The 13450-nt window shown below is 39.0% G+C and overlaps 1 protein-coding gene across 1 annotated transcript; it reads left to right on the top strand.

The window, feature by feature from the left end:
* The first annotated feature begins 3505 nt into the window (after positions 1 to 3505).
* On the top strand, positions 3506 to 8337 carry LOC103505366 (neuroligin-1-like). Its single transcript, XM_026820693.1, has 4 exons — positions 3506 to 3824; positions 4595 to 4862; positions 7445 to 7667; positions 8332 to 8337. The coding sequence occupies exons 1-4, from the start codon at positions 3590 to 3592 to the stop codon at positions 8335 to 8337; spliced, it is 732 nt and encodes a 243-aa protein (XP_026676494.1). The 5' UTR covers positions 3506 to 3589.
* The last annotated feature ends 5113 nt before the right edge of the window (positions 8338 to 13450 follow it).

Here is a 13450-nt window from a genome sequence, read left to right as displayed (position 1 = left end):
CCTAGGCCTTGTGTATGTTGTTGTTTGCCAATGTCGGGTTATTTGACTACTAGGTCATTTTACCTCTGGCTTCCCAATTTGTACCTACAATGTCCTTAGCTTTGTGTATAACCACCACCTTATGTTTGAATGATTGAATGAAGTTGTTGGAGATGTGTAAAGAGTGAATGAGTTATAATAAAAAGAACGACTCTTTTCAGTGAACTACTCAGTGAGTCAGATCCTGAAAGATGTAGCTCTTTTACACTCACTCCTAAAAGATGTAACTCTCAAGTAGGAAACTTGGTCAGTTTTTTGTTCCTGACTTTATTATTATTTTGCTAGGCTTATAATAACGTAAAATTGTTTACTAATGCAAAGGAATCGATCATTCGGTCATTTTCCACAACATAAAGTATAAAGTAAGAAATATAAAAAGAACTACTCAGTGAGTCAGATCCTGAAAGATGTAGCTCTTTTACACTCACTCCTAAAAGATGTAACTCTCAAGTAGGAAACTTGGTCAGCTTTTTGTTCCTGACTTATTATTTTGCTGGGCTTATAATCTCTCTCTCTCTCTCCCTCTCTTTCTTTCTCCTATTATTTTCTTTTCAACTATTCTTTCTCTCTCTCACTCAGGGAATCTGTGTATAATTTCGCGCGCGCCCGTATATTAAATTTACTCAAATTTAATTTCTATTTATTATTTTTCGTGGTATATAAATTTAATGTTCTCTTCATGTTTTTTTCTTTCTCCTATTATTTTCTTTTCAACTATTCTTTCTCTCTCTCACTCAGGGAATCTGTGTATAATTTCGCGCGCGCCCGTATATTAAAATTTACTCAAATTTAATTTCTATTTATTATTTTTCGTGGTATGTAAATTTAATGTTCTCTTCATGTTTTTTTGGTTTTTGTTGTGTTGACTGTACATTTTCTTTTTCCCCTAATGTTATTTCCCCCGCGAATAATTTCTGTCCGGTTTTTTTATGGTTATTTATTTTTCACTTGATTTCTACTTTTTTTCTTTCTTTCTTTTTCTTTTTCTTCTCCCTCCGTATTCATTCAGCGTTTTGAAATGTAGTTCCCAGAAATTAATCGCATTTTTTTCTGTCATACCTATGTATGTAGTTTTGTTTTAGCTTACCGAAAAAAAAAAGAAAAAAACCTTCAAACTTTATTTCATGTTAATATAGGCTGGGCAGCGTTCGCGCGCCTCCCGGCACGCTTTATCAGAATATAACACCGAACCAATTGTCATCTTTTGAATTTTGACTAACAAAAATTTCATCACTTTGTTGATGTTGTTGATATTGCATTTATGATCTAATTGATTCTGGATGACAATACTTGGAAACCAAAATTTTTTAGGAATAATAAAAATAAAAAAAATGAAAAAAAAATAATAATTAATTGATGAAAAAAAAATAGTTTATAATAACTATTAGTAAAAATGCTTGAGTACATATTTATTATGTAAAAGGCAATTTCCTGTAATATAATCTTGTTTTTATATAAAGTCTGATTCCTTTAATTTATCTGAATAACCCCCCTCCCCCCCTAGAAAATTAAGTAGGTAAATTATCCCCCTGTATGTAAAATATACAAAATAATTTTGTAAATAGCGAATTATATTGTTTCTGTAAAATTTTGTAATATTTGATTGAGAAAAATTGAAAAATGTAACATATACTTAGATGAAAAGAAAAAAAAAGAAATGTTTGTAAAATATCCTAGGCAAAGTTTATTTGTAAAATATCCTAGGCAAAGTTCAAGTTTTATGATTTGAAATTCTGTGTACTAATTTATTATTTATTTCTTTTCTTGTAGCTTAATTATTTTTTCACGAGTTTTTATTTATTATTTTAATGGACAGTGAACTGTGTACTAATTTATTATTTATTTCTTTTCTTGTAGCTTAATTATTTTTTCACGAGTTTTTATTTATTATTTTAATGGACAGTGAATATAACGGATAATAATACAAAAGTTGTATTTGCCTTTCGCAATTTTCATGGTGTTATTTGGTGGGAAATAGGGAACTGAAACATTGCTTGGTAATGTTCCATTTCCTTATTTCCTAACATTACCACATGAAAATCGCGAAAGGGAAATACGTGTAACGTAAAATTGTTTACTAATGCAAAGGAATCGATCATTCGGTCATTTTCCACAACATAAAGTATAAAGTAAGAAATATAAAAAGTACCTACATCACCGGGTATGGAGTTTGATATTCATACGCGACTTGAAAAAGTTCATACTGGATATAATATGTTCACGCAACTTCAAACTTCAGAAAATAACGGATAATAATACAAAAGTTGAATTTGCCTTTCGCAATTTTCATGGTGTTATTTGGTGGGAAATAGGGAAATGAAACATTGCTTGGTAATGTTCCATTTCCTTATTTCCTAACATTACCACATGAAAATCGCGAAAGGGAAATACGTGTAACGTAAAATTGTTTACTAATGCAAAGGAATCGATCATTCGGTCATTTTCCACAACATAAAGTATAAAGTAAGAAATATAAAAAGTATATGGTTCGCTTTTTAAAACGATTAAACCTATTTTTACATTTTTTGCACGTCTTTCTTGTTTCGTGTTTTATGTATTCTTATTATTTTTTCTTAAACGGGATTATTCAATTCCTCGTTTTGTTTCTAGTCCATTAAAATACATAAGTAGAGATATCAATCCTCATTGGTTAATAATTGTTTATTAATCCAATATTATTTTATTTTCTTTTGTTATTTATTATTTATTTATTTGCATTAAATGTGAAATCTAGTAAAACAAAAAAAAATCCAGCGTATGCGCGCGCATTTACCTGGATCTAGCATTAAAATCAAGCCTGGATCCAAGCATTCAAAATCCAGCGTATAAAGCTTTAGTTTCAATAATGAATGACAATAATGAATTCAGACAATAATGAATAATGAATTCTTATTACATAACTTCATTCTATTTATAAATAGGTAATTGAATAATAAATGATAGTGTATCGCAACAATAATAAGTCTTTCAGACGAACTCTAAGACCTTGTTTAGACCTTTGTTTAGACTGCGGGAGTAAAGGGACTTTTCAGTCTCATTCTGGCAGGATAAACAAGGTATATTCTATTCTATTCTAACTCTCAGGGATACCTGATGAGTACACACACTATCAGGTAGACCTGACAGGCAGACCTGTGCAGGCGTAACTGTCAGGTCTACCTGATACTGAATGACTGGCCTAACGTTGCTTAACTTCAGTGATCCACATTGGGACCTTTTGTTTATTGATTTATTTTGACACAGAAAATTCGTCTCAAATGGCCACCCCGGTACTACAGTGCATTTCTTCAGGGTGGGATCATTTTATCCTCAATATAATTTGAGAATTTGACCACAATAATAGTAGTAGCCTACTGCTGGAGTAAAGGGACTTTTCAGTCCTATGCGAGCAGTATAAATATTAAATAAGCACTTATTTTTATTATTATTATACAGTGCATTTCTTCAGGGTGGGATCCAGTGGGACCTAATGCATTGAACATGCTATCGCCGCTGGCTACTAAATTCTTTCTCCCTCCCTCCCCCAGGTCTGTTCCAACGCGCCATCCTCATGTCAGGCTCGGCGCTCAGCTCGTGGGCCTTGGTTCGAGACCCGGCCCAGTACGCCGACCAAGTAGCCGCCCAGCTAAACTGTTCAAGCCTAGAGGCGGCCGAACCGCTGCTGCAATGTTTGCGGAATCTGCCGCTTGAGGCGCTCATGAGGGTACGTCTGGAGGTGCCGGACTACACGACAGGGTTTGGACCCAGCATTGACGGAGTGGTGATTGATCCGGAGATCCAGGATGGTAAGTTACCTGAACCGAGGCCGCCCAGCTAAACTGTTCAAGCCTAGAGGCGGCCGAACCGCTGCTGCAATGTTTGCGGAATCTGCCGCTTGAGGCGCTCATGAGGGTGCGTCTGGAGGTGCCGGACTACACGACGGGGTTTGGACCCAGCATTGACGGAGTGGTGATAGATCCGGAGATCCAGGATGGTAAGTTACCTGAACCGAGCTCAATTTCCCCCATATACCAGGCTCTGAAAATTTGGAGCATCAATCCCCCGCCCCGGTATATCAGTGTTTGGACTCTCGCCCTCCCCCCTCGACAAAATGCTGGATACGGCCTTGATATCAAATTATTGCGAAATGTGAAGTGCCAAGTTGTAACATTTCCTTCAGAAACGAGCTCTAAATGTTGTACTGGGGATGGCGGGAGGGGATAAAATGTTACGATAAGCGAACAGTCAGTCCTCTTCTTCTAGTCTTTTCTGTGAGTACGGACTTCCAATCTACAGATTTGTGGTTCATGTAAATGTGAAGTGCCAAGTTGTAACATTTCCTTCAGAAACGAGCTCTAAATGTTGTACTGGGGATGGCGGGAGGGGATAAAATGTTACGACAAGCGAACAGTCAGTCCTCTTCTTCTAGTCTTTTCTGGGAGTACGGACTTCCGATCTACAGATTTGTGGTTCATGTAGTCAATTAATTTGTGACAAGCAATGAATGCTTAACATGATTAAAATGAATGAAATTAATTTATAATTCTTATTCTATTCTTCTCTTCCGTTTCCACAGACGCAGGCCGAGTCGAGTACATCCCGGGCAAGCTCTCGGCCTCGGCCTCTTTTCTCGCCTCCTTCCTATCTGACGGCTACTACACCTCCCTACTCGGCCACAGTGCGGCCATAGCGGCCCTCATAGCCAAACTGGGCCGGTTTGATATCCTAGCCGGGGTGGTTAAGTCGGAGGCCTTCTTTGCGTTCTCGGATGAGGACATCCAGTATGGGATTGAGAATACGCGGCGCTACGAGGTGCTCAAGAAATACGTGTCCAATACCTTCAGGTACGGAGTTTTTTTTTAAGAGGTTTGATAGAGGGAATTGTAATTCAGTCTGGCTGGGTGAAATTAAACAGGGAGTATACCAGCTTAGTTTGGCTGGGGGACTTTAAACAGGGAGTAGACCAGCTTAGTCTGGCTGGGGGACTTTAAACAGAGAGTATACCAGAATGAATTTCCCTTGCTAAATAAATAGCAAAGGTTGAGTGCGAAGGGCATCCGCTCGTAAAATTTGTAGCCAAAACCAAATGTCAGCCTAAAGCAATCACCCTAGTTAGGGGTGATTGAGAGGCTGACAAAAAACGCCGACCCCGTCTGAACACGGGAGAAGGCGAAGAAGAAGAAGAAGTAGAAGAAGAGGAGAGATTAGATGGGAGGGAACAGGAGAGAGAGGAAAGGAAGGAGAGAGAGAAAGGGATATGATAGGAGAGAGAGAGAGGGGGGTAAGAGATCAACGCTTCAGTATTTTTTTTGTCCCTTTTTTTTCAATAAACAAAAGACTCAATTATCTTAAAGACCCTCCCTTCCTCTCTCTCTTCCTATCTCTTTCTTTGCCACATCCATTATTTCAATTTAAATGACATAGAATCTCTTTCTCCCTTCTTTTCTCCTCTCTCTCTCTCATCCTAAACCTCTTTTATTTTCTGAATGCCCTTATCTAGTTCTATCAATCTAAATATTTTTTCTCTCACTCACACTCTGTCTCCCTCTCCTCTCTCTCACTTTCTCTCGCTGTCTCTCCCTCCCTTTTTCTTTCTTTCTCTCCCTCCCTCCCTCTCTCAAGCTCTCTCCCTCCCCCCCTTTTCTCTCTTTGTTTATCCTGTGTGTTCTCATCATGTCTATGTTTCTCAGCCCCATAATTGTTAACCCTAACGTCAGAAAAACGTCTTTGCCTTCGAAAACGTCTTTGCCTTTTCGGTTTACCAACTCGAGATTGAGATGAAATAAGGACAATCCACGGTGGTAAAACTCGACCTAAATGTGCTATCGCCGATGGATAAATTCCTTGTGCCTAGGAGTGGGCTTTTTGTGTACCTACAAAGTTCAAAATAAGTTTCATGGTGGATTTCACCAACTGCGTTCTCGGATGAGGACATCCAGTATGGGATTGAGAATACGCGGCGCTACGAGGTGCTCAAGAAATACGTGTCCAATACCTTCAGGTGCGGAGTTTTTTTTTAAGAGGTTTGATAGAGGGAATTGCAATTCAGTATGGCTGGGTGAAATTAAACAGGGAGTAGACCAGCTTAGTCTGGCTGGGGGACTTTAACCCTTACACCCCGAGTTATTTTAGGAAGAATCTTTCAATTTTTCTGATCAGGCATTATTATTTGGGCTTTATATAAGCCATCTACAAAGTTTTATGTCCTCATAGGACTACTGAACAAAAATCGATATGAAGACAAAACCAGACAAGTTAGCTGTGAATTTTACTGACGCCTTAGATAACAAAAGAAGCATTTGAAAAACACTGAGAACGGATTTTTTTTTATAGATCTGGGATAATATATCGCATTTTAAAGATCATGTGTCCATGGGACGTATTGACCCTTTAGGGGTGAAAGGGTTAAACAGGGAGTAGACCAGCTTTTAGTCTGGCTGGGGGACTTTAAATAGGGAGTAGATCAGCTTAGTCCGTCTGAACACGGGAGAAGGCGAAGAAAAAGAAGAAGTAGAAGAGGAGGAGAGATTAGATGGGAGGGAATAGGAGAGAGAGGAAAGGGATATGATAGGAGAGAGAGAGAGAGAGGGGGGGAGTAAGAGATCAACGCTTCAGTATTTTTTCTGTCCCTTTTTATTTTCAATAAACAAAAGACTCAATTATCTTAAAGACCCTCCCTTCCTCTCTCTCTCTCTCTCTTCCTATCTCTTTCTTTGCCACATCCATTATTTCAATTTAAATGACATAGAAATCTCTTTCTCCCCTCTTTTCTCCTCTCTCTCTCTCTCTCATCTTAAACCTCTTTTATTTTCTGAATGCCCTTATCTAGTTCTATCAATCTAAATATTTTTTCTCTCACTCACACTCTGTCTCCCTCTCCTCTCTCTCACTTTCTCTCGCTGTCTCTCCCTCCCTTTTTCTTTCTTTCTCTCCCTCCCTCCCTCTCTCAAGCTCTCTCCCTCCCCCCCTTTTCTCTCTTTGTTTATCCTGTGTGTTCTCATCATGTCTATGTTTCTCAGCCCCATAATTGTTAACCCTAACGTCAGAAAAACGTCTTTGCCTTCGAAAACGTCTTTGCCTTTTCGGTTTACCAACTCGAGATTGAGATGAAATAAGGACAATCCACGGTGGTAAAACTCGACCTAAATGTGCTATCGCCGATGGATAAATTCCTTGTGCCTAGGAGTGGGCTTTTTGTGTACCTACAAAGTTCAAAATAAGTTTCATGGTGGATTTCACCAACTTTCTTTCCAGCCTCAAACTGCCCGTTAACTTAACAGCCCTGTTAAGCCAATACAAATTAAATGGAACTTAACTGGCTGTTAGCTTAACAGGAGTTCTAATGACTGAATAAACCTTATTATTATTATTAAGTTAAAAAGAAGTTTCACTGTTTCGCTCAAGTTACATTCCTCTGTTGCACCAGGTTCCACCAGAGCGAGGTCCTGTCCACGCTCATCAACGAGTACACGGACTGGGAGCGTCCGGTGCAACATCCGATCAACATCCGCGATGAAACACTAGACGCGTTGTCGGACGCCATGTACACCGCACCGCTGTGGACCCTGGCGGACTTGCAGTCCAAGGGTCGCAATTCGTGCTACCTCTACGTGTTCGACTATCAGACCAAATACGGAGTGTATCCACAGGTGAGATTTCGCCAGAATAGTTCGCTTGGAAGGGCGCTTGTCTTTTAGTAATACCTGCCAGACCTGCCTCGGTTGTGTAGTGGTAACGTGTTCGACTATCAGACCAAATACGGAGTGTATCCACAGGTGAGATTTCGCCAGAATAGTTCGCTTGGAAGGGCGCTTGTCTTTTAATAATACCTGCCTTGGTGGTGTAGTGGTAAAGACGCTCGCCAGCTCGCCTGGTAAACAGGAGGGTGTGTGTTCAATCCCAGCCGAGGTATGGAATTTTATCCTTAAAATAATTTGAGAATTTGACCACAATAATAGTAGTAGTAGGTAGTAGCCTACTGCTGGAGTAAAGGGACTTCCAAGTCCCATGTAAGATCTCCATTGTTGCAGTCTAAACAAGGTTATACGTTATACCTAGCTTGTTTTAAGGGTTTAGACTGCGAGAGTAAAGGGACTTTTCAGTCCGATCCTGGCAGTCAAGGACTAAAAGTCCCTTACACAAAAAGCTCACTCTAAGGCTTAGGTGTTGGGGCAACTGGCCCAAGGGATGGGTTCCCAGCCGAGGTATGGAATTTTATCCTCAAAATAATTTGAGAATTTGACAATAATAGTAGTAGCCTACTGCTGGAGTAAAGGGACTTTCAAGTTCTATGTAAGATCTCCATTGTTGCAGTTCTAAACAAGGTTATACCTAGCTTGTTTTAAAGGTTTAGACTGCGAGAGTAAAGGGACTTTTCAGTCCGATCCTGGCAGTAAAGGACTAAAAGTCCCTTACACAAAGACCCCACTCTGAGGCTTAGGTGGCAACTGGCCCAAGGGATGGGTTGAGCTTACACGAATTTGGCAGTATAAACAAGGTATATTCTATTCTTTTCTATTCTATTCTACTCTATTTTTTTCTATTCTATTCTATGAATAAAATAAAAAAATAAAAAAGGGGATTTAGCTAAAAATGGAAAAAAATAGCATAATGTGTCTCCATATCAAGAAGATTTTTTCTGTATTATCCCCCAATTTTTCTCTCTTCTGCAGATGTACGTAGGTGTATTACCTAATTTACCTATCATATGTCATTCTATTTTCAGTACTTTTTTGTCCGTTTTGTTATTTTCCCTTTTGCCATCTGTTTGCTTGTCACATACCTGTTGCATTCTCATTGGATTTGCATCCAATTTTCGAACCTAATTAACATCTGCTTTCAGCTGGTGATTTTCCTTTCCATGTTCGCACACTATCAATATTATCAGAAGATGTCACTTTTGCAGAAATTATATGTGTGGGAAATTTTCCACAAGCATATTTGCCCTCAGATATCCAGTCACACGTGATGTCAGCGCATGCGCAGAGCAAAACACGTCACCGGCTTTTTTTTCTCAAGTCAGCCATATTGATACAGGATAGGAGAAAGCCAGCCGTTCCGAGAACGAACATTATCCCATCAGGATAAAATCCGCCCCGGGCGGGAATCGAACCCGCGGCACTACCAACTTAGCTAACTAGGCTGGCAGGATGAGACTGAAAAGTCGCTTTACTCTCGCAGTTTAAACAGGAAAAGAGCTTAAAAGGAGTGATTAAAAAGAGTTTGTTTTTTCAAGTGAGTTTTAAAAAAGATTAAAAATAGTCGTAAGAGTTAGAATATTATTAAAATCGTACAAAAGTTGTAGAAAAAGAACCCTCTCCTAGGTCCGTAAAATTAATTTTAGTCAACAAAAAAAATATTTTTAGTCAACAAAATCATCTACATAACGTAAGATTCAATAAATATATAAACCTATGTACAAAACAATATATTACATATACAAGCGGAGGAACAAGGGGGGGAGGGGATTTATGAATCCATGTAACTCTTTATAATATCGATTTTCGTGTTTACAAATCGATCTTCAGTCCCTAGATTGGGATAATTAATGTTCAGGACTTTGGTCTAGAAATTAATTAATCTCGGTTTAAGCCATCTGATTGGCATGTAACTCTTTATAATATCGATTTTCGTGTTTACAAATCGATCTTCAGTCCCTAGATTGGGATAATTAATGTTCAGGACTTTGGTCCAGAAATTAAAATCTCGGTTTAAACAATCTGATTGGCTTAATCCGAGAGTTAATTTGAACCGAGTTTAAATTCATTTTGTGGCCCCTGCCACAAAACCGTGTTTAAACTCTGCGCGTACAATTGGAATAGAATAGTTCAAAGTTTAAAAAATTTACACAAATGGGTATAGATTATTAATCCGAGAGTTAATTTGAACCGAGTTTAAATTCATTTTGTGGCCCCTGCCACAAAACCGTGTTTAAACTCTGCGCGTACAATTGGGATAGAATAGTTCAAAGTTTAAATAATTTATACAAATGGGTATAGAATAATTTAAAACGCTATGTACACCTAGTTATGTGGGGTGAGGGGGTTGTGAAGTATTGACCTTCAAACTCAAACTGTGATAGGTGAATACTGAATCAGAAAGAATTAGAATAGATTAGAAAATACTTTGTTTAAACCGATCCAAATATACTGAAAAGTCTGCGAGAGCCGAAAAGGAGTTAGGTGTAGATTCCTTCGTTTAAATTTGACTAGATAAATAATACAGAAATTAAAACATAAATAGACTTCAACAAGATCTTAGAAATAAAATTAAAATAGAACTATTGGCAAATAATGGGACTTTTAGTCTTAGCCGACAGTATAAAATAGGGTAGGTACCGCAGACTGGATGTCATCCAACTTACACAGGTGAATTTGTAAGCTTGATTCGAGCCTTACATCCAATCGTGTGTGCTGACTGGGAAGTTTGTTCTCGGAACGGCTCCTATCCTGCCCTCCTTCTCTGTTCCATTTAGGGATAAGACTTCCGTTGTTAGAATTCCCTCAATCAAAACTCTTCACAAAAAAAAAAATGTAACTTTAAGACAGCGATTTCCAAAAAGCGGCCCGGCCCGCCAGACCTTTTTTTGTGTCCCGCAAAGCTTTTTGAATGGGCCTCATTTGGCTTGATTTTTGCTCTTTTACTATGGGGTGGACTACCAAAATCTGGAGCATCCACAATCCCCCCTCAAGAAAATCCTGGATACGGGCCTGCTTCCATGTGTATGTGGCCCGCTGGCCCGCATACACATTGGCTTGATTTTTGCTCTTTTACTATGGGGTGGACTACCAAAATCTGGAGCATCCACAATCCCCCCTCAAGAAAATCCTGGATACGGGCCTACTTCCATGTGTATGTGGCCCGCTGGCCCGCATACACATGGAGACAGAGATAACAAAGAAAATTCAAGAAAGGAGATTACAATGGTTTGGTCATGTTGAAAGAAGAGATGAAAACTACATCGGTAAGAAAGTGGGACAAATCAGAGTTGAGGGAAAAAGGAAGAGAGGAAGACCAAAGAAGCAATGGAGAAACTGTATAAATGAGGATCTGCGTGAAAAGGGACTGACCCGAGAACAAACTCAAAACCGAGCGGACTGGAAAAGGCTGACTCGTAACACCGACCCCGCATAAGCGGGAAATGGTGAAGGAAAAGAAGAAGAAGAAGAAGAAGAAGAAGAAGAAGAAGAAGAAGAAGAAGGAAAAGAAGAAGAAGGATGAAGAATGTTAGCTTAGCTTTCCGTGCCCGTTTCATCAAAGGCACATTTTTCCAGGCACAAAAATTTGGTTTGATTGAAACCATAGAAGAGTATTGGCTGAAGAAAGTATATATATATAAAAAAAAAAAACAAAAAAACAAATACACCACTTTCCTTCCTAAAGGATAATTAAAGTAAAAAAACAAACGACATACCTGATCAGGAGCAAATGAAGACTTGAATATTTGGTATGAACTGTGAAACTACTTAAATTAAATGGCGTAAACTCCGGCTATTTATATGTTGAAGCGAAGCAGGCAGCACAAACACATTTTGGTTGAACTCAAACCTTGGAAGATCTGTGGCCGAGTCGTTAAGAGCACTAACTCTCAACCCGGAGGTGGCTGGTTCGCATCCCGGGGGGACGGACATTTTCTGAAAAGATACCCACTTTAAAAAATATATATATTCATAGGCACACTTCCTGGACACCCATGGTCAACAATTGATATCCAGGAAATCTAAAGATAGAAACACACTACCATCACGTCACGTGAAGTCATGGGGAGTCAGAAAGATGTAGTTCAATGTTCTCCCATAATATTGTACGTACACTCGTTCAGGACAACCACCCTACTATCACGTCACGTAAGCTTACGTGACGTGATAGTAGTGTGTTTCTTAATTGTTTCTTTTAAGAACCGAGGCCAATCAAATGTCCATTTTGTAGACTTGTAATACCTGGTAGGTAACACATTTTGGTTGAACTCAAACCTTGGAAGATCTGTGGCCGAGTCGTTAAGAGCACTAACTCTCAACCCGGAGGTGGCTGGTTCGCATCTCGGGCGGGACGGAAATTTTCTGAAAAGATACCCACCTTAAAAAAATTTATATATTCAGAGGCACACTTCCTGGACACCCATGGTCAACAATTGATATCCAGGAAATCTAAAGATAGTAACACACTACCATCACGTCACGTGAGGTTCAAAGTTTTCCCATAATATTGTAGGTATTCTCGTTCAGGACAGCCACCCTACTATCACGTCACGTAAGCTTACGTGACGTGATGATAGTGTCTTTCTAAATTGTTTCTTTTAAGAACCGAGGCCAATCAAATGTCCATTTTGTAGACTTGTAATACCTGGTAGGTAACTAGGTAGGTAGTCTTATCGTCCCGAAATTGAAGAGAGAAGAAAGACAGGATAGGAGAAAGTCAACCATTCCGAGAATGGACATTATCCCTTCAGGATAAAATTAGGGAAGGGAATCGAACCCGGAGCCTAGCTTACAAGGCAGACGCGCTACCAACCAAGCAAGTCTTTGGATTCCTAGCTTAAGAATTATGTTCACGCCTGTTCCAGATCTGAAGCTCAAACAGAAGAACCACTACCGCGCTCACAAGCTGTCCTTCTGGATGAACCTTATTCCTCAGCTACACAGGGAGGGGTCTGAACATGTGCCTATCAGTCATCATCGCTTTGATACGAACCAGGTAAGTTGATCTAGCTAGTTGTTCACCATAAAGAAGGTTTTGGGTTCGAGCTATTCAAGGTACAAAAATTCTTCTGAACATTTTGGTTGAACTCAAACCCCTCCCTTCGGCAAAATCCTGTATACGGCTCTGAAGATGCGTACCTATTATACTGGCTTCCAATTTTCATAAAATTAATTCAAACAATCACGTTACTCAAAATTCTCAAAATTTCAGAAGGTAAGAAACTCCAAAATTCTAGAAGAAGTCCTCAAAATTTCAGAAGGTAAGAAACTCCAAAATTCTAGAAGAAATCCTCAAAATTTCAGAAGGTAAGAAACTCCAAAATTCTTGAAGAAATCCACCAAATTCAAGAAGGCATGATGAATCTTTAAAATTCTAGAAGGTATGAATCTACAAAATTCTAGAAGATATCCTCAAAATTCCTGGAATCCTCAAAATTAAAGAAGGCATAAATATTCTAAAGAAATCCTCAAAATTCCCAACTGTATGAAGACTAGCTTCAAAATGTGCTTCCAAAGTCGAAACAAGAAATTTCAAGATGGATTTCAAAATGCCAGAATTGTGAAACGTAAATAGGAAATAAAACAAAATTCAAAATTCAATCACCTGTGTTTTCATTTCTATAATATTCAGTAGAAAATCCATCATGAAGACAGTAGGATAGGGGAGGATAGGAATAGGGCCGTATTCAGGCCTCCTCGCCCCCCCCCCCCCATTCGCCACCACCTGTCCCCCC

The sequence above is a fragment of the Diaphorina citri genome, unplaced genomic scaffold, assembly GCF_000475195.1.
Source record: "Diaphorina citri unplaced genomic scaffold, Diaci psyllid genome assembly version 1.1 scaffold168, whole genome shotgun sequence".
NCBI lineage: Eukaryota > Metazoa > Arthropoda > Insecta > Hemiptera > Psyllidae > Diaphorina > Diaphorina citri.
The sequence above is the reverse complement of the archived record's forward strand: the minus strand, read 5'-3'. Positions and strand labels throughout refer to the sequence as shown.